Source organism: Rhinichthys klamathensis, unplaced genomic scaffold, assembly GCF_029890125.1.
Source record: "Rhinichthys klamathensis goyatoka isolate OS25496 unplaced genomic scaffold, OSU_Roscu_1.1 h1tg000303l_1, whole genome shotgun sequence".
Classification (NCBI taxonomy): Eukaryota; Metazoa; Chordata; class Actinopteri; order Cypriniformes; family Leuciscidae; genus Rhinichthys; species Rhinichthys klamathensis.
Window position 1 is genome coordinate 368910 of NW_026606822.1, and position 24699 is coordinate 393608.

At 35.8% G+C, this 24699-nt stretch overlaps 1 protein-coding gene across 1 annotated transcript; it reads left to right on the forward strand.

Annotated features, from left to right (window-relative positions):
• Positions 1-1971: 1971 nt before the first annotated feature.
• On the forward strand, positions 1972-18564 carry si:ch211-286o17.1 (uncharacterized). Its single transcript, XM_056270565.1, has 8 exons — positions 1972-2109; positions 14101-14184; positions 14758-14915; positions 15059-15139; positions 16806-16926; positions 17378-17430; positions 17876-18025; positions 18122-18564. The coding sequence occupies exons 1-8, from the start codon at positions 2010-2012 to the stop codon at positions 18296-18298; spliced, it is 924 nt and encodes a 307-aa protein (XP_056126540.1). The 5' UTR covers positions 1972-2009; the 3' UTR covers positions 18299-18564.
• Positions 18565-24699: the final 6135 nt, after the last annotated feature.

Below are 24699 nucleotides of genomic sequence, written 5' to 3' on the forward strand. Positions count from 1 at the left end.
GATTTCATCAAAAAGATGTTCGGAAGATGAACGAAAGTCTTACGGGTTTAGAACGACATGAGGGAGAGTAATTAATGACAGAATTTTCATTTTTGGGTGAACTAACCCTTTAATAGCTTTCATTTTAGTTATCTTTATAGTTATAGTTCTTGATGTGAACTAGGCCTTAAATCTTCATTTCTAAACCACAGTAGTCCGTGCTCTCCATCTAGCCTACTTTCATTGAAAGAAAAGTTTCCGTTTATTCTGACAAATATCTTATTTTCTGTTCCACAGAAGAACGTCGTACTGATTTGAAACAACAGGAAAGTGAGTAAATGATTACAGTTTTTACGTTTTGGGATAAATGAAAAACAAAATCTCTGCACTTCTCAGATTAAGCAAGAACAATCATAGATCATAAATGGAATAAGCTACTTTCTCCAAAAGAAATCTCTTCAAGCTCTTTAAAATTCCATCCAATCTAAGCAGATTCCTCACATCTGCACAAGTTATGACATACTTCGTCCTCACGCCGATTTGGTTTTGATTAGATGACTTTGCTGTACCAGTATTGGTTCACAACAAGCAAGGAAAAAAGGCACATTAATTTCACACCACCATCCCTTAGACTAGAGATATGACTCCCACATCATTCCAGAATCACACTGTCATTCATCTCTTCTGATTAAACCCTGCAAACATCGAATTAAATCCAGCCTCAATAGTCACAGATGAAATCTACAATTATTAAGTATATCCAAAAGGAAGAATCATGATAGCATGATGACTATGCAGTATGGCACTTTCCATTCAGTAGGTCTGTACACTTTGATGAGTTTCTATTGTGAGCAGTATTAGATATTCGGTGTCCCACATTTCATGCACAGCTCAGTGACTGCATGACGTTCCACCTGCTAATATAGCAAATATCGCACATTTCAGCATTTGAAAATGTAGCGAAACATAATATAAAATTTGGTTTGACCTCAGGTTGATGGTCAACATTTTCAGAAATTTTCTTAAAGAATAACTTCTTTTTTTTTTTTACATTTTTAAGATGGCAGGGCTTGTTTTTTCCCTTCGTGCCATATACAATACGTTGTTCCATGTTAAATAAATATATTTCTAGGTGATCATGTTTCTATTTGTGCGAAATTAGGTTGTTTTCAATGCTGCAGTCTGATAAATACTAGTACCTAAAATGCATAAAGGTCCTTAAAAAATGTAAACAGCAGGGGGCAGCACTGTGTCCTAGTTTTATTGTAGCCAATGAAAACAGCCCATGAAACAATGAAAACAAATGCTTGCTTAAAATGTAGACAATAAAATACTAAAACCTAGATATGAACATCCTAAAATCACTAATTGTTAGTTGACTATTAAAGTCCCTTTAGTCTTTGCTATTGTTGGGTAACTTTGTTGTGTCTGGAAAGTAGGCTATGCATTAACATAAAACTAGAAATCGCAAAACACATTTGATTCTGTGGACATGCTGCTGGAACACTGCCTAAAAACACCATTATTATTTGTAATAATGCCATTTCTCATCCACTTTCAGATTAAGGTTTAGGAATTATAAAAGAACAAATGTTTACTTTCTGTGCTTTACACATTAACGTACATTTAAAATGCTCAAACACATATAACATAACAAAATATCCACACAAAACTATTGAAAACAATGTTTTCTTTTCCAGTGTTATAGGACTAAAGAGATAATATATGCTTTTTTACAATGTGAGTTCTCAGAATGGCATCATCACAGCAAGCTGATGTATAAATGTGCATTGATGTGGTCTCTATTCTGTCTCAATCTACATTTCAAAAGACTTAGAATCATACAATTGAATAAAGACACTATACTCCATAATTACAACACAGCTCGTGGGAATGAAGAAAAGAACAGAATCGAGTGAAAGAGAGAGGGGGGAAGGGCCACACTTGAATCTATAAGAGCACAGGCATTGGCTTTATCCCTCGTGTGACACTCTCAGTGAAACAAACCTAACCTCTCACACACACACCACATGCTGCACGACCGCTCGCTCAGGATGGCGACACAGAGAAAATGCCATAAATCCTCAGATGTTGCTTTCTTAGTCTGTATTTTTGCTGTATTTTTTCAAGGTGAGTACAATCTACTTTACTTGTGTTCTACTGCAGATGTTTGGATCTAACTTTGCATCACTCAAGATGTTGTGCAGCTTTAAGAGAGGAGTGTGTATTATCATTTTGCTATTAAAAAGATTTGATCTACTCCAAACTTTTAGTAACTATTAGTTAGTAACTAGTGTAAACGTTTCAGTGTGTGTGCTATCATGATGCATGCATTTCTTTTTTCTTCCTGCGAATCTACCACACCCCTTTGCATCACAGCAATACGCTTTAAATAAAGTTGTCGAGTTCCCTCTCAAGTTAATGGCTTGAGATCAATTGATTCGCTCTCTTCCACTCAGTGTATCTGTCTGTGCATATATTATATCTCCAGGTGGCTGTGTGTGCGTCTGTATGGGAAATAAAAAGTCCATCTGTTGTTATTCCATAGGCATAAAGAGGATTTTGTTCATTTGGCGGATTATGAAGCATCCAGGTGTTTCGAAGACCCTGGGCAGCAACAGTTGTGGGCCGTATGATGTAATACACATTCATACTCACTCAAGAGACAGAAATAAACACTGATGTTTACATTACCAAAACTGCAAATAGCAGATGCAGTGGTGCAAAGTTATTTTCTGAATCTACTCAACTTTTATTCATTATTAACACATCTTGTTTTCTAGTAAAATATCTAAACTTATTTGAAAAGCAAATTTGCTTTCAGAGAATATATCTTTTAGGTTAAATTAAGATTAATTTCTTTTAATTCACTTTAAATTAATTGTATTTCTTGTTTTAAGACCATATCTAACTAAAATGTACTTGATATTTATATCTTAAAATATGAAGGAAAAAAAGTATTTCTAAAATTATTCAAGATATTATCACTACTTCTCAATTTAATGTATCTTGTTTTAGGAATCTAGTTTTTATTACTGGAAAACAAGACAAAATACCAATTAAGAAAATGTATGAGCACAGTGTTGGCAATAAATCCTGCTAAATTGCAGATATGACCCAATAGTTGTTCATGAAAGATTCTATGAATATTGAGTATTATATATATATATATATAAGTAAACCATTTTAGGTAAAGAAAATGAGTAAAATAATGATATGAATTATGATAAGTCCATGCATAAAATTATATTAAACATTTATAAAAAATACTCTTAACCATGCATTAATTTGAAGAAACATGAATTTTTACATTTCAAATCCATTAAACATCAAAATAATAATGAGCAAGTTTCTGTTTGTTTCAGTCCTCGCGTCATTCCTGTCATTCAGTATCTTGTTTATTTTCCATTTGCATGCATTCCCTTACTCACGACAACCAAGAACAGATTTTGTTCTCATTGGCATAGGTCCCATAACTCAGTTATTGTAGCTTAAAGGGAGTATGAGCTCTGCTGATAATGATGCTTTGGCAGAGAGTGAAGGGGTTGGGCTGCTCAAGAAGTGTCTGATTAGAAACATAAGAGTGTCTTTCCTCCATATGTTTGCTGCCCTCCTTGTTTGGGTGGAGACAGTGTGGGCCCCACACTCCTTTACTGGGAGAGGAAGAGAGAGACTGGGGGGGTCAGAGGTCAGGGGGGCATGCTGTGAGAGAGAGGGGGAGAGAGAGAGATCCAAAGTTACACTGCTCCTTCCCTTTAAATGGATTGTTTGAGTCTCAAATTCCAGCATCCCGAAGGGAACGCTCAGTGTTGCAGCAGACGACCAGGCATCTTTTAGTAGAGCAGTGCAGAACTGAACAAAATGTCCTATATCGTTACATTGCATCAGAGAGAGAGAGAGAGATGATGAATTACAGTATGAATTACAATAAGGTTCCATTTAAAAAAAAATAATAAAAAAACATTAGTTAAGGCACTAGCTATCATGAATTAACAATGAACAATACTTTTACAGAATTTATGGTAACACTTTACAATAAGGTTCATTTGTTAACATTAGTTAATGTATTAACTAACATGAACTAACCATGATTAACCAATTTGTTACTGTATTTGTTCATGATCTTTGTTGACGTTAGTTACAGCTGTTCATTGTTAGTTCATGTTAGTTCACAGTGCATTAACTAATTTCAACAAGATTTGAATAAAGTATTAGTAAATGTTGAAATTAACATTAACAAAGATGAATAAATGATGTATAAGTGCAGTTCATGTTAACTAATGTTAACTAACGAACCTTATTTGTAGTTACCGAATGTATTTTACATACACATGCACGTTCAAAAGTTGATCAGTAAGATTATTATTTATTTATTTATTTTACTTTAAAATTTTAAACTTTTGTCAATTTAAAAAGTGATTGTAAAGACATTTAGGGGCCGTTTACATGACACTGTTTTCAACTAAAAACTTTTGAAAACGGGTTTCAAAGTGCAAGTTTTTGCAAACGATACCGTTATTGTCTCAACGAAACTACAAAAACATGAATTTGTGAAAACGGTGACGTCTTGCGCGTACATATTACATGTTCAGTCTTTAGGCGGCGGTGCATACTTTTTCTTTACAAAGTGACATCGCCAACTACTGGCCTGGCAGCATAACACAGCGTTTTTAGTCGTTTTCGCAGATCCGTGTGAACGAGTTGTCATCTGTACGTGAAAAACGTGAATGTTTTTAATACATCTTTGTCAGTTAAACAAAGTGAAACAAGCTTTTAATGTTGTTTAAATGTCTATGTGGTGTTTTTAATACGCTTCAGACAAATAATGTGAAAATTCATCAGTCAGAATATTTTAAACTGCAGTGTAGTCACAAAATGACTGGTTTTACTGTATTTTTAATATAAAAATATTGCCAACTACAAATGTTTAAACGATGTATACATGTTTAACATTTCATGTTGTCTAACAGATAATGTATCATAGTTTTTTTCTTTTTTACAATTTATGAATGAACAGTAACCTAGATTAATAAATAATGTTTTAGTTCATGATACCTAAAAGATTTTACAACTAGATTCAAACATTTACTGAATAAAATATGATATGTGCCTGTGTAAACTTGGCTAGTTATTGATTGTAGGGTGTTCTGGACAGTTGCTAGGGTGTTCTAAGTGGTTGCTAGGGCGTTCTGGATGATTGTTTATTCTCCCAAGTCGAAAGAGCCAATCCACAAGCCTCTGACATTCTGGTCCTCCTTCATTGCAAGTCAATTAAATTTTTGTTTTCCCACCAGGAAAAAAAAAATTGTTAGTCACTAAAAAAGTTCATTTATGAATGATATTTCTTTGCCTTCGATAGGAACAAGTGACAGATGCACTTGAGATGGGGATTGGAGGCATATGCTCATACATCTGCTGTCGTAAAGCTGATCTCTCATAGCAGCTGACAAACTGTCAGTGTTATCAAGTGTGAAGCAGGGCGTGATGTATCGAGCGTGCTGTCGACTCATAGAGAAGCTGCGACATGGGACATCGCCAAGTAGCGTGAGCAGCCTTGAGGATCACAGTCCAGATGTAGAACAAATACATAGCACTTTATTGACACTCCCACCCCTTCTGCCTTTCTTTCCTCGCATGATAGCTTCCTTTATCATTCCTTCTTGCCTACGGCTTAAAAGGAATCCATCCGATCCTGTTATTCAAGCATTCCTGGGGTTGGAATGTCGAAACATTCCTTGACTGGGAATTCCCAGAGGCTTTGAGGGAATGGAAGAGACAGTAAACGAATGAGGGATGTAACTTCCTGTAATGTGATGGGAAAAGTAGAGGGAATGGGGTGAAGATGAGTTGAGGAATAAGGGGGATGGGGGTGAATAGATATAACATCTGTGTGGAAGGGGGTTGTAGGAATGTTCCCTATGGTTGTAAGGGGTTCACTTGTAACGCTGAAGGGACTAGTGCATGTGTGAATTGGTCTATATGGCTGCGTCCTCCAGAGGTCATATTTGTTGGACACATAGAGGCTGTCACATTTCAGTAAAGTAACCATTACATTCTAAAGTCATAAGGAAATTACAACAATTCGCTCCACACCCCTTTAACGGTCCATTTTTATAATGTTACTTTTCTGAAATAAAACATCCTTGATGACGTATGTGTGCGGGTTATAAATGCGACCTCCGGAGGACACAGCCTTCGAAATGAGACACAACTAACATGTTTGTTTATGTTCGTCTGGACAAGGTTTTACCTTCATCGGTCCTTTCTAAAAGAACAGTCCTTTCTGTCCAAGAACAGTTGTACAGAAAGAAAAAGAGAAATGCAATTAGTATCATGCAAAATGTCACGGAAATTTTCAACAACAAAAAAATACAAAATCGTTAAATAACTAAAATATATGATTTTTTCTTAAAGGGACAGTTCTAAAATTCTGTCAGCTCTTTCATTCTTCTATGGATGCTTGTTTCCAATTGATAATTGCAACCTTTTTATCTCTATTTTTCCTTGCAATTGCGAGTTTATATCTCGCAATTCTGACTTCTTTTCTCAGAATTGTGAGATATACAGTAACTCGCAATTGCGGGTTATAAAGTCCAATTCTAAGGGGGAAAAAGACTGACTTTTTTCCTCAGAATTGAGAGTTTCTCTCTCACAATTCTGACTTTATAACTTGCGATTGCGACTTTATAACATGCAGTTTTGAGAAAAGTCAGAACTGGGTGATGAAAAGTCGCAATTACCTTTTTTAATTTTTTCTTCAGTGGCGGAAACAGGCTTCCATATTCATCTGTGGAACACTAAAAGTTTTATATATATATATACACAGTATATTTTGGGGTCCAAACAACACTGACTGGACCCCACTGACTTTAAATGTATGGCCAAAATGTATTCTTTGAGTTCCATTTGTTTAACTTTTTTAAATGCATTTCCCATCCATTCTTCCATTTAACCAAATATTCATTCCCTGCTGTTAATTCTCTCTCACTCACTATGGTGCGTTTTTAGATGTGTTAGATTTGTACCACCAATTCACCATAACAAAACTTTGTAAAACCGAGTAAAAACTGGGTCACTAATGTACCTTCTGCCAAACTGAAGCCATGCTTTCATATGATTGTTTAAGTAATGTGCCTTATTGTGCCTCAAGCCACTGCTATTCAGAGCTCTTGAAATGCTTTAATTTACTGTCAGCTACTAAACTATGTAGAGCTTTCAGAGCAAAGTCTCAATGTGTTTGTGCTGAAACTTTTAATGCTTTCAAAGTAGTTTCTACATGATTCAATCATTCAAGATATTCTCTAAACAGCCATTACCAGACAAAGGTCATATGGCAGATAGACAGTAGTGTTGAAAACCAGACCAAAGAGTGACAATATAGATCTCTTAGGAGTGTACGCGAGAAAACACTGTCTTGCATTTAAGTCCAAAAGTCACTGGTGTAGGCAAAGTGTAGCCTTGGCCTACTGCATAAAAGTTGCTGTCACCTTCATATTTGCTTTCTATTTTTTCTGTTAGCATGCAAATCTCAATGTTATCCTTGTCCAATGGTTCAACAACCCTCTTATATTAAGAAAATGTCACTGCCCTTTTTTTTTTTTTTACTCTTCTTTGTCCTCCAACCTCCCCCTCATTCCTGATGAAAAGATTAGTTATTATTGCTACTATTATTACCATTCTTACTTTTATTATATTTTTATAAGATTATATTATCATATCTTCCTCATCCTCCGGTTAATACCTTTTTTCTTTTTTTCTTTTCTATTATTATTTAGTTAATTTTTATCACGTCTGTGGTATCTGTAAGATGTTCCTCTTTTAAGTTATTTCCACTCACACATCCAGTAATACATGCACACACGCACACACACACACGCACGCACACTTTTATGTATGTTATGTTCATGTTTAAGTGTTGATGTTTATGTATGTGGCCTTGATGTTTTTTTGTTGTATCAGTCACCTGTAAGTATTGGATTGCATAATAAAGAAAAAAAAATGTCACTGTATACTAGGGTAGAGTTGGCTAAACAGAGACAAAAGTTATTGATGTTACATTATAAGTTCTTTAGATCAACAATTTGGTTTCTGGTCTCAATAAAGCACCAGTAAATAGATGGTTTAGAAGGTTCTCTAAAACGATCTTATAAATGGTGTCCATTGACACAAGACAGTAAAACCCTCTTTTACATTAAAAAGTTTGGGGTCAGTACAATTTTTTAAAAAGAAATTAATACTTTTATTCAGCAAGGATGCATTAAATCGGTCAAAAGTGACAGTAAATTCTATTTCAAATAAATAATTTTCTTTTGAACTTTCTATTCATCAATAATTTTTTTAATATTTACATCATTTTAAAGTATATTTTAAAAAGAAAACAGTTATTTGAAATTGTAATAATATTTCCTAATATTACTGTTTTTATTGTATTTCATATAATAATGAACACAGCCTTGGGGAGCATAAAATAATCATATTAAAACAATTAACACATTTTAGACCCCAAACTTTTGAAGAGTAGTCAATGTTAAGCATTATTACTATATAATATGGCCAATTCACTAAACAGTTTTAAGCAACAAGAAAACATGAACAAAAACAGATTGTACTTTATCAGAACTGCTGAAAGTTAAGCGTCATTAAAACCAATCCTTCTGTCATATTACAGGAAGGGAGGAAGGAAGTAAAGCAGAGTAAGTGATTCCAGCCAAGGGTCAATAAAGGTTACCTCTATGTTTTCTTTGCATACCTAATATAATATTTTAGTTGAGCAAACCTACTACTGTGCAAAGCAAATCTTCAAGAAAAAACAAAACAAACAAGAACATAAGCATCATTACATCTGTGTTGGTTAAGACGTTTACACAGTTGCTCTGTTTGCAAGTGCCTCTAAATTAAATTAAACTATTAAAACAATACGCCTCTGAATACCAGACACACAGAAACACACATGCCTGATAGCACACACACATTTGTCTCTGTTTAACCTATTAATGAGCAGGGAAATAAATAAAGCCGTATCAGGCTGGTAGGAGCCCAGAGGGAGCGAGTGAATGAGTGAATGTGAGGTCATGTTAGGAACAAAGGCTCAGAGAAGCAGGAGGAGGAGAAAACAAGATCTGAATTTGCCCATCGGATGATTCAGCTCATGTGATGAAAGTAAACCCCTTGGTGGAAATGAATCTGTAATGCTGAAAATGTATGTCAGAACAGGAACATTTACAACTCGGGTTGTCCTTTCATTGCTGAAAGTTGTGGTTGGTTGTCAGTTTGTGTGTAAATGTATGTTTTTGACCATGTTCTCTACTTCTGATGTCATTTCTAGCTAGAAATGACTATTTCTAGTAATTAAATATTTGTTTAGTTCTCACCAAAGCTCGCTCTATTTTGCTGTAGATCATTAAACCATTACACTGCCTCAGAAGAGTGTCTGAAATCAGTTTTGTGAGGTACCTTCACGCGCAGGTTTTCGGACACCTCCAGGCAGGTGTAGTTGTGGAGCAACACTCTGCAGGACAGTGGCCAAGTCTCCATTGAGCTCTATTTAATCTCATTGCTGGCAAGGAGACACATTTGAGAAATTAAAGATATCACAATTGTGCTTTTTTTCTTTTGGGAATATGCAAAAAGCTATGGAAGCTTGTTTGGAATAAAACCATTTAGAAGATAATTGCAACTTTTTATCTCACTTTTTTTCTTCTCGTAATTGCGAGTTCAAGTCCAATTCTGAGGGGGGGGGGGGGGGGGGGGGTGGAAAGACTGACTTTTTTTCTCAGAATTGCAATATCTCGCAATTCAGACTTTATAATTCACAATTATGAGTTTATATAACGCAATTGAAAAAAAAGTCAGAATTGCGAGATGTAAACTAAAGAGAAGAAAAGTCTGAATTGTGAGGCAAAAAGTCACAATTACCTTTTTTATTTTTTATTCAGTGGTGGAAAGGAGCTTCCATAAAAAATCATTGCTATATACTGTAGCCCAGGGGTGTCCAAAATTGTTGCTGGAGGGCCACTGTCCCGCAGAGTGTAGCTCCCATAGATATCCATAATAAAGGCTAGATGTCTTACGGCGGAGTCTCTATCGTCATCACCGGCGGCCATCTTATCACAGGCAAGCTTTCTGGTGGGCTCTGTGGTACCTGATGTAAGATGAGTGATCGAACACAAATACTCTTATCTCGTTGAAATCTTGACGGATTTACAAACGGTTTGGTTTCTTACAAACGTTATTAACGTGGCTATAATTCTGGATGATTATTTATTTATACACTTATTATTCATAAGTATGCAGTGTCATAACTACATCTCTGACGTTTATAACAAACCAAACCGTTTGAAAATCGGTAGAAAATTGAGCAAGTTATGGTTATTTAAAAAGTACATGCACCATTAAAACACAATGTTACGAGTGAGCGAGCTGCCTGTGACAAGATGGCCGCCAGGTGCGGACGTCGACCTCCATTGGCCAGCAGCGCGGACGAGACATCTAGCCTTTATTATGAAAATCTATGGTAGCTCCAACTTGCCTCGACACCCCTGCCCGGAAGTTTCTAGTATGCCGATAGTAAGACCTTGATCAGCTGGTCCGGGTGTGTTTGATTGGTGTTGGAGCTGAACTCTGCAGGACAGTGGCCCTCCAGTAGCAGGATTGAACACACCCGCTGTAGCCTATATCTAAAGCAAATCCTAGTTAGTTTAGTTTACACTGTACATTTCCTGGTTAAAAAGAAACCTTTTTACTAAATCAGCCAGTAACAAAATTGGAAAGTGTATTACAAAGAAGTGGAATGTATTATTCTTGGGGAGCTACTTTATCCTGCTTATAAATCAAATTTACAAAACACTGAGGGACAAATTCACTAAACAGTGCCTCCACAAACTAACACTCAAAACCAGTTTAAGAGATGGGGAATTGCATTGCGCAAATTGCATTCAGTGATCATTTTTGGCCGCGCCTTCCACATTACCGGAATTGCATAACTCTTTTAGTCAAAACAAACCAGACAGAAGGCAAATTAACTCAATTTATTCTTGGTGAATTTCGCCTTGAAACATTAGCATGGAAACATCTAGAGGCTAGCATCAGGAGACATTTTAAATAGACTTTTATAAAGACATACAAATATAACACAAGCCAAAGAAATTCATCAAAGAGAGAAAACCATACTCAAATAGTGCTACTGTAACGGAGGCCAGTTCTTTACACTACCATATCACATTTCACTTCTCATAGCTATTATTATTTAAAGACAAACATGGGAAATCTTGTTTATTGACTAGCAAAACTTTGAAAAAGGCCAACATTTAGTGGGTAACCAATCAAAAGATTGATTCAAAATAATTCTCCCATTCTGAACTTGCTCAAAAGAATTATGTAAATAATGCTAAACATTCAGCATTATAATGGATGGAACGGATGTCTTAAAGCGCACTAAATCATCCTGACACCTATCTAAATGTCTCACTTTAGGTTTCACGAGTATCGTGCTGAGCATTGAGCACATGACCAAAGACAAAAAAAAAAACTCTTTTAAAATAGAATCACTCTTTTATTCAAAACATCTCTTGCAGAAATTGTGTGCAAATGACAAATGGCTCCAGAAGGATCTCTAAGACATAAGAGTCTCTTTTATTTCCTCTATCCATCTCCCTGCCTCCTTTTCTTTCTCTATTCTTTTCTTTTTAACCTCTGACTGGCACTCTCTGCGGAGTGCAGAGGGGAGTGTGTTGAGTCAGGGTCGGGGTCAGAGGTCGGGACCTCTTGTTGCACGGGGGAGGGGGAAGGTTAAGGTTTTATTAGCTCAGTCTGTGCCGATTCATTCACGCTCAATCAGTACATGCATAAGTTCAGCTCAGAAATTCATACCAGCGCAGCCCTTTAGAGCCAAATAAATTAGGTCAGTATTCATTCCTCTAAAAAACATTATGCAATTTAATGGGCTATATGCACGCATAACTTCCGCGTTTGACGCAAGGATGCTCTTGCGTTTCCGGTTGGGGAGATTTAAAGCGGAGGGAAACCGTGGAAAACGGGATTATGGCAGAGTCTTCAAAATTTACTGTCCTCCCGTCTTTGAAATGAAACTTTAATACGTTTAGATGTAATTTTATATATAGTTATGTTTATTTAATATAATAAACACAGAAGCATAAACAAAATGAGGGGTGTCTGTTTTGTCTGTTTTTGTGACTAACGTTTCTTTAGTATAGCAATAGAGTATAAAAACCAATATAAATTCTCGGTATAGCATTGGACTCTACGATCGGCGGAAGTAATCCAGCATCCTTAGACCTTCACCGGAAATACCGCCGTGCATAGAGCCCATTGACTTGAAACCAGAGTTAAGCATGTTAAGAAAATGCCAAGCATACCGTAGTTCTTCAAAGATTCACTTTTGTAAAGTGCCACTCAATTTAATTAGTTTGGATGTGGTCAACTGAAAAAAATGAGTTACGTTTTCATTCAGCTCTCTAGTCAACCAGAGCCAGCAAGCATAACCTACTTCAGCACTAGCAACAGTTTAAAAGAAGCATAAGAGGACAGAATAAGTGTCAAACAAGCCTGATTCAAACTCACATCACCCACATGAGGACCATGGCTCAATGTGTGGGCTCTAACACAAGTGAGTTTTTTATACTCGTACACTAAAGTGCTTGTGGGTGATAAAGACAGAAAATAACTCAATTAAATGGGGGGGGGGGGGGGGGGGGGGGGAACGTACGTTCCCCTGAAATGCTAATTGGGTTTGAGTCTGTGGAACTCTGCCAAGGCCACAATATTGTGACAAGAGATTTGAAATAACACATCAACGTTCATGATTTACAGCTCAGTTTAAGCCAATTCATTTTAATCTAATTATCTATTATCGATACAGTTGAGAATAAAATGTGAGTGGTGCTTACCCTTGCAAAAGTCACAAAAGTGATGCTAGGCTATTAGGCTAGTTAGTATACTGTACTACCGGTTTGGGGACAGATTTATTCATGTTTTTGAAAGAAGTCTCTTATGCTCACCAAGGCTGCATTTATTATTTATTAAAATACAAAAACCGTAATATTATGAATTATTATTGCAATATTTCTGTGTACACTGAACCCATTTTGTTCAGGATTGCTTGATGGAAATATAGAAAGTTCAAAACAATACCATTTATTTAAAATTGATTTTTTTTTTGTCTTACTGTTACTTTTAATTAATTGAATGTGTCCTTGCTGAATAAATGTATTAAAGGGATAGTTCACTTTGAAATTAATTTTTGATATGTTTTAGCTTACCTCAAGGGCATCCAAGATGTAGGTGTCTTTGTTTCCGCAGTAGTTTCAATTTTGACAATTTTAGGTCAAACCGTTCTTGTCTGTCAGTCATATAATGCAGGTCTATGGTCACCACCTCAAAGAGCATGCACAGAGAAGTCCAAATTAAACATGATTTAATGACTCGTAAATGTAAGTACACATTGATAGCCTAAGACACGAAACGAGCGGTTTGTGTGAGAAAACGAACAGTATTTATATGGTTTTTACCTCTTGTAACCACTGCCACGTCCAAGTGATCTGAGGGCGCGGGCGCTTCGGTCTGTGCGTTACAAGAGGTAAAAACGATATAAATACTGTTCGTTTTCTCACACAAACCGCTCGTTTCGTGTCTTAGGCCATCAATGTGTACTTACATTTACGAGTCATTAAATCATGTTTAATTTGGACTTCTCTGTGCATGCTCTTTGAGGTGGTGACCATAGACCTGCATTATATGACTGACAGACAAGAACGGTTTGACCTAAAATTGTCAAAATTGAAACTACTGCGGAAACAAAGACACCTACATCTTGGATGCCCTTGAGGTAAGCTAAAACATATCAAAAATGAATTTCAAAGCGAACTATCCCTTTACTTTCTTTGCTTTTTTTTTAAGGAAAACCCTTTGAATGCTAGTGTAATGTAATATACTATATGATATTCAGAGGTCTAAGATCCCTCATTTAATGTACTGTAAGTCTATGGTTGTTTTGTTGTTTTGCTCGTTCCATCATCCGCCAAGTAAGAAAGATTATTATATCATGACACTTTGGATGCAGTTCGTGGATGCAGACACTCTGACAACATTTACCTTATATTTCAGCTGTGATTTGTCAAGAAGATTCGGAAAGAATCATCCGAGGAGATGGTGATCCAGTCACTCCAGCCGGAAAGGTGCACGGCAAAGGTAAAATAAATAATAATTACATATTAAATTCAACAAATAAATGAATGAATAATGAATACATTAATTAATTTATAAAGGTGCAATTTCTTCATTTTACCCTTCTGTGCATTCTTTGTAATTAAAGATATGAATCTTTATATTTTGCTCCTTTTCTTTTCCCTTTTTTTTTTTTTTTTTTTTTTGGAGCTGATTAACTTATACATCATTAGCCAGCAAACAAGAAACTAACTAGGTATTTATGACCAAAACAGGTGATGGCATTGCTTTAAATTAAATTACCATCCAAGTTTGGATTAGATGCAATGTAAATACATGCTATTTTAATGATATAGTCTCATTAACTTGCACACCGCGCTCCATTAACTTTTCATTTTCTAATCCATTCGTGCAAATGTTTGTGATCTAATCTTATGTTATACCAGTTGAAAGTCTAAAAAGTAGAATGTACCCTTCCTCCCTAAACTATGACCATGTTCTCACCATTTAAAATTAAACTGTATGAGAAAAACAGCTTTTTTTATGAGAATGATTACAACAATATGGCAAGTAACAACAAATACATTTCCCTCACAGGAGATTCTCAGATCCAGATTGTTGTTTTCCCCTCCATATCACCTGATTCAGAGACATCGGAGACACCAGGAGCAGACAGTGGGACCACTCAACCTAACACACAGACCCCAGATCAGACCCACTCACACCCACCTGAAAAAAACAGCGTTACTTCAAAGGTTGGGGACAACAGATATTGTACCTCATTAATATTATGTCAAAACATTTAAAATATATATATTTTCCAAAGGCTATACCCAGATTGTGTGTGCCATTCAGTTAAGAAGACATCTGGTCTTATATTTTTTGTTTATTTTTGTAGGGTAATGTGGTCTGTGTGGATAAAATACCAGAGCGCTACAAATACGATGTGCTGCTGAAACTCAAGGCCTCCTCCACATGTGTAAGTTCTGGGCTGCGTTTATCCTGTGATAACTGGGGAGAGTCTGGGGAAATAATATTATATAATGGGAGAGCTGATTCTATATCAGTGACTAGATTAGAGTTTGAGAACTCTTTAGTTAAATACAGTAGTGCTGTGCGCTGATTTATACTCCTATAGAGACTAAAACAGTTGAAACGTGTAGACTAGTTCTTAAAGGGATAGTTCACCTAAAAATGAATTACTCATGTCATTCCAAACCTGTAAGACTTTCGTTGAAGATCTTTTTGATGAAATCTGAGACTTTTCTATTCCTCCATTGACAGTTACGCAACTACCACTTTGACGCTGCAAAAAGTTCATAAAGAGATCATAAAACGAATCCATATGAATTGAGCGGTTTAGTCCAAAATTTTCTGAAGACACTCGATCACTTTATATGATGAACAGATTGAATGTAGGCTTTTATTCCTATAAAAGTTTTCATCCAATTAGCAAATAGGTTGCGGGTAGCCTATTTGCACCCACCTTGTCGAGGTAGATTATTTATGGGGGGAAAAACTACCAGAGGCATTACGGTAAAGAGAATTATGTAGTGTAATGTGATCTGTGCGTGTTTTCGTGAGAATCACCCTTTAGCACACACAGCAATCACTCAGACATACCCACACGCCTTTAAAATGTTAGGAAACCCACAACAAAGAGTGATCTGCATAATCTAGAATAAAAAGACATCATTGCTGAGCCTTTAGCTTGCCACACATTATAGACAGACTCCCAGATGTGACTTCATTTTGCCAACTATAACATTATAAGAAGTTGAAGCCTTTTTATAAGTCAGCCTTTAGAGACCCTAATAAGTGTGTTATGCCATGTGCTCAAGTCTCACTGGGTGGACCATCATAGAGGCCTTGCGGCCTACACTTCAATGGCATTCCATTACACGCTATGGGCGGCGGCGGTTCGGAATTCACGCCAGGAACTCTGCCAAGATACATACAGTAGACGGGCCTCTAGGTTTAGTTTCAGAGCCAGTAGAGTACCAAACTCCCAATAGAATGAAGTATTATACAGTAAAGTAGAAGAAAACACATCATGAGAGTAAATAACATGGATTAATATTGTGTGTGTGACTAAAACAGACATATTCATGACGTCTGATGATTCCAGCTAAAATTCAGCACAAATTTGACACTTTTTTAAGGAAAGTTAGATGTAGATCGTAGTCAAAAAGCTTCTGTCCCCAGCAAATATGCCTTATTTATTTTTAATTTTTGAAAGTTTGCTCAGTTTATTAGCAATATATTTATCTATTTCAGTATTTTGATATATATTTGTGTGTTCAAAATGGCATATTCTTATAAAGCTCTTATAGGAATTCTTCTATTCACCAATGTTCCCTTGGAGAACTGTGATTCAGCGGAAAGGGAGGCTGTTGCTATGAGGGAAAACCTGAACATACAGGTTTCATATTACACCCCATTCCAGGAAAGAAAGAAATATGAAAGAGAGAGAGAGAGAGAGAGAGAGAGAGAGAGAGAGAGAGAGAGAGAGAGAGAGAGAGAAGGGGGGGGAATGAGAGCAAGGCTTGATGCATCACTCCATTTGATGTTAAATATACATGACTTTTTAAGTGTCCAACATTTATTACAAACACTTTTTAATTCAAAACCCTTTCATCCAATAGGAAGAGACTAAAGCCAGGATACAGAGTGTTCTAGAACATCTCTGTGGTGAAGATTGCAAACTTGAAATCTATCAGAAAGACAACACAGATGAGGTCATGGTTTATGGAGACAGCATTGAAGGTTTGTATCGTCTTCTTTTCATTTATTTGCTCGTTTTATATTATTACAAAATATTCCACAAACACACTATCAATCCTATGGAATCACCAAAAATCAATTAATTAATATTAATCCAAATTCAATTTAAATGACCTTCATTAGTGTGAACTGAAATGTCCCCACCCCATAAAATAACAAAAGTTACCAATTTATTAAATATGATGCAATCGATCTATCTATCTGGCTTTTTAAAGCCGAAGTTTAAAATGACCGTCGAATTTCTTTGAATTTCTTTGAATTAATTCTTACAACTACAAAACTTCTGCTTACTGTTCGCTTCCTCAATTCAAATTCAGGAATTGAACTGGAATTATAAAATTCTTATTTAAATTCTGAATGGTGCACAACTCTGCTCTACAGACTACATCTGAACAATCAGACTAAACTCTCGTCATTTTTCTGTTTCATGAAGCTGATCCTGAAGAAATGGCTGGAAAGTTCAACAATGACAACATTACCGATAAGGTCAGCAACACTGAAAACTTTATCATGTAATAAAATATACAGGATGAAAATGAGAGAATGCACATACACATCTAAAAGAAATTACTCTTAAATGAAGTATGAAATAAGGAATGTAGCCTGGTACATCTGCTATTGGGATTTTGCATAGCAGTGGTTTAATAAAGCGTTACTCCCAGATTCCAGGACATGTGAATAATATGCACTCTGTTAGGCCTCTGAAACAGAAACACTACATATTGCCATGTGGTTTAGTTTAGGGTTAAGTTTGGGTGAGGTACGGCTGTAACTCATTATGAGGTAAATAGCTGTGCTGACAAATCAGATAAACACACTCTATGATACACATAAACTTAATTCACGCAATACTGGAACGCAATGCTATAAAAACTATACAACACCTGCCAGGTAAAAAAGAGAATGTGTTGGTAATGGTTTGTCTCTATAGGTGGAAGTCGATGAGGCGGTGTCTCGCGTGGGCCAGCGCTCGAAAATTGTCCTGATCTCTCTTCTGATTACGGGTTTGCTTCTTGCTGCTTTGCTAATAGCTGGATACCTTCTAAAGACTCATCGAGGACAATCCAAAGGGCTACGACTGGTGAGTGTGACCGTCTAATCACATACCAAATGAATCAAAATGAGGCTTGGGGTAGCGCCATTGCTCAGTGTATGTATAACTCTTGTCTTCATCAAGGCTGAGGACTCCTTCCAAGTGGATCAAGACAACCAAGGCAACACACTTCTGTCTGTGGCTCCTCTGCCTCAACAGGAGCCTTTGGACAAGCCCATCATTAACGGAGAGTCTCCAGACTCACCCCCCACCAATGGACACTCCGCCACCCAGACACAGGTGGCCGATACTCCGATGTAAGAGGCTCGGAGTCAACATCAATCCAATGACCAACAAGAGTGAACAGACTTCATGGGTCATCATACACAACAACATTAGGAGTGATGAAAACTACAACTGAGATGATGCCGAGGGACACAATGCTGGAAAAAAAAAACGTAATGTGAGAAGAGCCTTTTGTGTAAGTCTGCTCCAGTTGAGCCTGAAAATGTTAGCAGCATATGAATAACCCTTCAGAAACCACATCTATTATATACAAACATTTACACTTTCAAATCTGTTTAAAACTCCAACAATGCAAACATTCTTTAGAGATCATCCATGCCAAAGCTTCTCTTAAGGAATTCAAAAACGGTACAATACTAAACAGGATTTGTATTATACGTTTAGATGAGACAAAATCTCAAGTATGCATTTTCAGTATGAAAAACATTCTCAAGTCTACAACCGCTGCTACATTACTACATACAGTAGTAATGGTTAACAATCAAGTATGTTTGCATTAAGTTTCATGAAATAACTTGGTTACTCTTTATTTTAAGGTGTCAGTGTTACTGTGTAATTATACATTAAGTACTGAGTAATGTTAATGAACTACATGTACTTACTATAGGGTAAGGAATAGTAGCGTACTGTGTTGCCACTGTAAAATAAAGTGTTACTAAAAACTTTTACAGCATTTATTAATCTAGGTTAAGGCTAATTTGTACATATACTTTCTACATATTTTAACATATCAAGTTGTATAAATGAACATTAAAGTATTATGAATAAAGAATAATTAACAAACAACAATAGTATATTTCTTAATTAACATTAACTTAGATGAATAAATGCTTTAAAATGTAAAAGTTGTTCATGATACTAAATTCATAAATGTTAATGAATTGAGCCTGAAGTGTTGTCCTATTTCAGAACAGTTTACTGTTGTTTGCATTCAACGTTTTTTAAGATTAGGATAGCATGCGGTTATCAACCCTGGCCTTTCTTTGACATAAATGCAGTCAATGGCCTATGTTAGGGTTTTCCTCTTGCTACTTTTATTTGATTTATTTCAGTAATGTTCAGGATTTTTATGCATTTCAGACTATGTATTTGGCAGATGCTTTTGTTCAAAGCAACTCGTACATTCAAAATACGTTTATTCGGTATATGTGTGTTTTCTGGAAACTAAACTCAGGACCTTGCCATTTTTAAAATTATGCTCTACAAGTTGAACTATGGAAAATTGTGTATTAAGTAAAAAGCTTGAGTGGCAGAGCGGTAACTCATTACACAAGTACTGCTAAAAATCCTTGTGTGAGACACGTCACTCGCAAAAACACATTTGCATGTACAGTAGATCTTGATGGCAATGACTGATGAATCACTGTCAGCATCACTGACCAGATAGGCCACAGAACAAATGACATTTACCTTTATGTTTTTTTGTAATTGCCTATATTTTTATACAAAGTATATTTTGTTTTATACCTTTTTGGATTGGTGTGTAATCTAGACATTCAGTTACTCATGGGGGGATTGTAGGATTGTTGTTTTGTGCATGTGGAAGTGTGTATGAGTGAATAGTTGTATTGTTTGTCTCATTTCATTTACTGTGCAAGCCAAAGTTCTAAACTGCTACAGAATAAACACAATTTTTATAATGTTTGACCACCGTATCAATCATTTAGAGTGATTAGTATAGTATGTTTATTTGCTGTAATTATTTTGACATTCTGAGGAATCCTGAAAAATTTAATAAACTTCTGTTTACATCACATTTTACTATATTTAAATCAATTCCACTTCAGAGGATTTACCTCCAAAGTCAGCGCACAAAAGGGGGAAAAAGTCCACAGATTACAAAAAACTCAAATATACAACATCTTGCTCCTTTTACAGTTCATTAACAATCAACATACATTAAGAATCAGCACATAAATAATATAAATCTTTGGCTTTGAATGGTTGTTTAAGTAAACGAGTAAGCATAGTGAGGCTAGAGCAAAGAAAACACTAGTATGGCAGTAATAATGTCCCCTGGGCCACATCAAACTTGCTACATGCATTAAAGTTTCAGTGGATTCACACGGTCATGGGATCAAGTGAAGTGTGTTAAACTCTCTGTGGAGCCCCAGAGTGGAACATTTTTTACTATGGTATTCTCTCTCTCTCTCTCTCTGTGTGTGTGTGTGTGTGTGTGTTATGCATTCAGCAACAGCAGGAAAAAAGGCCTACATTGTGATGGCAAACTGGAGGCTGAGCGGATATTTCCCTCCAACTATGAACCAGTTAATGGGTGTCAAGAAGGGGAATACGGAAATCATTCACATTGCAAATCAATTTACCCAATGAAAATAGCCAAATTAACAACGTAGAAAATAATACCAATTTTGCTGTGGACATTAAGCAAAAACCAAGCATAAAGTGAAATTTATTCCCAGTTGCTCTTAAACTAAAGTTTTAGAAATTTAACTCATTAGCAACTAAATAAACCGTAATTGTTTCGAACAGTGTTGGGGGTAATGCATTACAAGTAATGCGAGTTACGTAATCAGATTACTTTTTCAAGTTATGAGTAAAGTTTTGCATTACTTTTAAATCTACAACAAAACATCTGAGTCACTTTTTCAAAACAAGTAACGCAAGTGACTTTGTTTTCCCTTGTATTGACTGACAGCTCTCCTGTCCTCATGATGAGAGAAATCGGGAGTGCAGAGGCGTTGTGTGATGATGATGATGATGATGATGGTTATTGTAGTTCTAGACTAAATGTGAACATGCATTAACTCCTCTCACTTGCACAAATTCAGTGTTCCTCAAAATGAATAAACAGTGAAACGCAAACTCTGAATATTACGCAAATGTATAATAATTAAATTACACAAATATACTTTATGTATTTAATCTCATTTTATTAAGCAATGTCTTTGCTTTGAAAGGTTTGTTTGAGCTGCGCCCTCTACTGTAATCTGCATTTCCTTCAGCCTGAGGATTATTCATTTCACATTTGGTGTGAAAGGGCCTTTATATTTTCCGAAAATAGAAAAAAAAAAATGTTATTAAAAAACAAACCAATCCCAGCCCAGGTGAGAAAAAAGGTAACGTAAAAGTAATGTAATGTAATGCATTACTTTCCATAAAAAGTAACCAAGTAATGCAATTAGTTACTTTTTTAGAGAGTAAAAAAGTATTACAATATTGTAATGCATTACTTTTAAAAGTAACTTTCTCCAACGCTGGTTTCAATAAACAGCATACTTCCCCCATTTTACCTTAATATGGGGGATGGTATACTGTTATGCTAAAATTTGCATATGAGTTTTCTATCCATTAAATTCATAATGTTTCAAATTACTGTACAGATGTATGTAATAATTTAGATGCACATTTGTTTATTAATAGTAGATCCTTTACAGACACTCAAGCAAATAGTCGTAATACCACAGATCTAAATATAGACCTTTAGTAAGAGCCAGCTGCAAGCCTCAGAGTTGGGATAGCAATGGCACGCTCACTGACACACCAGATCTAGTTCTGCAACAAACAAAGGGCTTAATGAATAAACTAAATAATCAGAGACGACTTCAAGTATGCCACTCATAGGCTGATTTCTATGAATGTAAACACTGGTGCTATCAAAACATGACTGTTTATTATATGAACTCAACACAGCAACACTGACTTGGGTTTAGGTGGTCTGCCACCTCAAAAAGATTGAGAAAAACTTGTATAGAGTAATATTTAATTACCAAGACAGCTATCTTTGTTCTGCAGAAGAATGCCTCAACCTCCCTAACCAGGCATGGGGATACATCGATTCATTTCACACACAGATAAACCTGTCAGCTATGAGAATGAACATGAGGGGTGGTTTCACCCAGATGTCATGCCCTCCCCTAATGCTCAGTTTTACAACCAACACATGTACACTTCATGCTCTATTCCCAGACACTTCCCTCTTTTTCACATATGTGCACTACTGTATATATAAGTCACTATGCTGCATTGAGAATGACAATGAATCGGTTGATTATGTCTTTGTTTAAAATATGGCTTTTGGAATAAAACGACCATGCTGCCCTATTTTTTATTATTAAATATAACATTGCATATTACATTAGTGGGCAACCTAGAAAATAGTCCACTTTGTAAGAGTGACAACAACTTCAGCAATGGCTTTAGTGAACAGTATTTTAAGTAAATATTGCCCCCTAGTGTGCATAAAGAGCTCTTGCATGGCAAGGATGTTACTGGACAATAATAATCTGCAATAATAATTAAACTTTTTTTATTGTCACAAACACTTTCTCAGCAAGCGCTTTAGTAATGTTTTCTCTCTATCAAGAACAAGAAATATGAAAAAACAAATTGGGGTATAAAAGTGATTTTGTTTTTTTGACCAGTAGCTATTTTCCTATTGTTGTCTAAAATTCTGATGCAAAAAGTATATACAAAAAATTATAATAATAATTATTATTATTATTAATACAATTGGTAGGCATAATGAACATGAAATTATTTAATTGAAAACTGTTCTTTCCTTATTGGTTGGTCAAACTATTTTAGAATGATATTGACAATACATAAACAATAGTCAAATAAGGATTTCATTTAGACTTTTAAACATATTATTTGAACAGCTAAAATAATTAGCAATGCAAAAACTCTTCTGTAAAATGACAAAAATATATACAATAATATAGTCTACTATGGAGTAACATAGTGATCTCATTAAAGATGAGATCAAAATAATTTGAAAGTGATCAAATAATTTGTCATACGCATGTGCTCTTATTTGATATTTGGTTAGTTAATGTGATTACTAAATGTGATAATATGATGTAATTAATCTAAACATTGAGTTATGAGATATGACCGAAAATGTTATTGCCAATTTTCCTTACTATATGATTACATAAACAAGCTAAATAGTGCTTCGGATCTTTTTCAACACGATGGAATGCAACAACAGATGGTTTCATGTAAACTTCATGTAAACTGTAAGCTCCGGACCTTTTGTTCTTTTCTATGAGACGTTGCGACAGTGTCCCAGCGATGCGCATTAAATGGTGCCCTGTACCATGTGACCTGTACAATGTTTGTAAACATGCGTCAAGCACATGTGATCCAGAAGTGTTTTGGAACGTGTAACGCGCTGCAGCCAATCAGACGCCGGGGGAGTGTCTGGGGGGGGCGGGGCTGGAGAATTTCGCACTGGAAAAATCGATAGGGATCTTGTAATGATGCGAGGAGACTATGTCTCAAGAAAGGAAACTGAGGAGTTGGGTCGGACTGAAACAAGTGAAGAGTGCAGGCATCCATGGCATGCAGGTAACTAAGAAAAGATTTCATTGGAAGTCAATCGTTTGAATGTAGGCTATCCATGTAAGTACAAGAATTATTTTTGATATGTAGGCTACGATTCATTTTTTTTGTTTGTAAACCAGGATAACAGGCTAATAGTTCTTTCCTTTTAAATACCTTAATATTTTAGTTACTCACAGTTAATAAATTATCTGACAAATAATGTTTGAAGAATTGATGTCATCACTTGAAATCTGAGAGCTAAATGTTGATAATTATTCCAACAGGCATTAGATATATTACTGCGTCATAGCTATTGCGACAATATGGAGATTCGTTAGGGAATTTCGCCTGCGTAGAGATTTCGTGGAGCGCTCCTTATTTATATTAACGCGTAGCGGCTGATCATGACATAATCATAAGTGAGTGTTCCACAGTCTCATCCAACTGGATGCGTCGCATTCAAGACAACGGCAGGAATGGGATGCTGCGCGAGAGATGCGTTGCGTACGTCAATATTAGAAGTGCGCACTTTTTGTCGATTCAGATTAATCCGTTTCAAAGAGCTAGTAAAGACCGTAAGTGTTATTGTCAAGAAATAATAGTGGATCACACATTAAAAGGGGCTTAACATACATTTGTTGCCTGTTTTAACACCACAACTTTTAAAGGATAGATACTTCATTTCAATAAATTAATGCTTATGACGTCAAACTGCGACATTGTCGGTCTTATTCAGCGAGTTTAACAATAAACTTGCAGTAGTTATTTGCTAGTGCGCACTTGACTATACGAGGTAAACAAATCATTAGCGCAGTGCTCACTTTTCCCTCTAGGTGGCGCAGTCAGACCGCATACGCTTGTTGAATGTACTGAAACAGGTAGGCATGTCGTAGTAATAATCTTTTGCCCATATTTTATTTATTTACTGAAATGCAATTTTACTAATAAAGAAGACGTTTAGACGTTATATTTGTGTTTTTTAAATCCCCCTAGCTTATTATTATGTTATATAAGAGTTAGGAGAACAGAGATAAAGAGTGGGAGAGATAATGTTATTAGTAATGCAGAGATCACTTCAAAACAAAGTGTTATATTTAGTATCCTGTCTGGCCTGACTGTTGTCCAAGAAA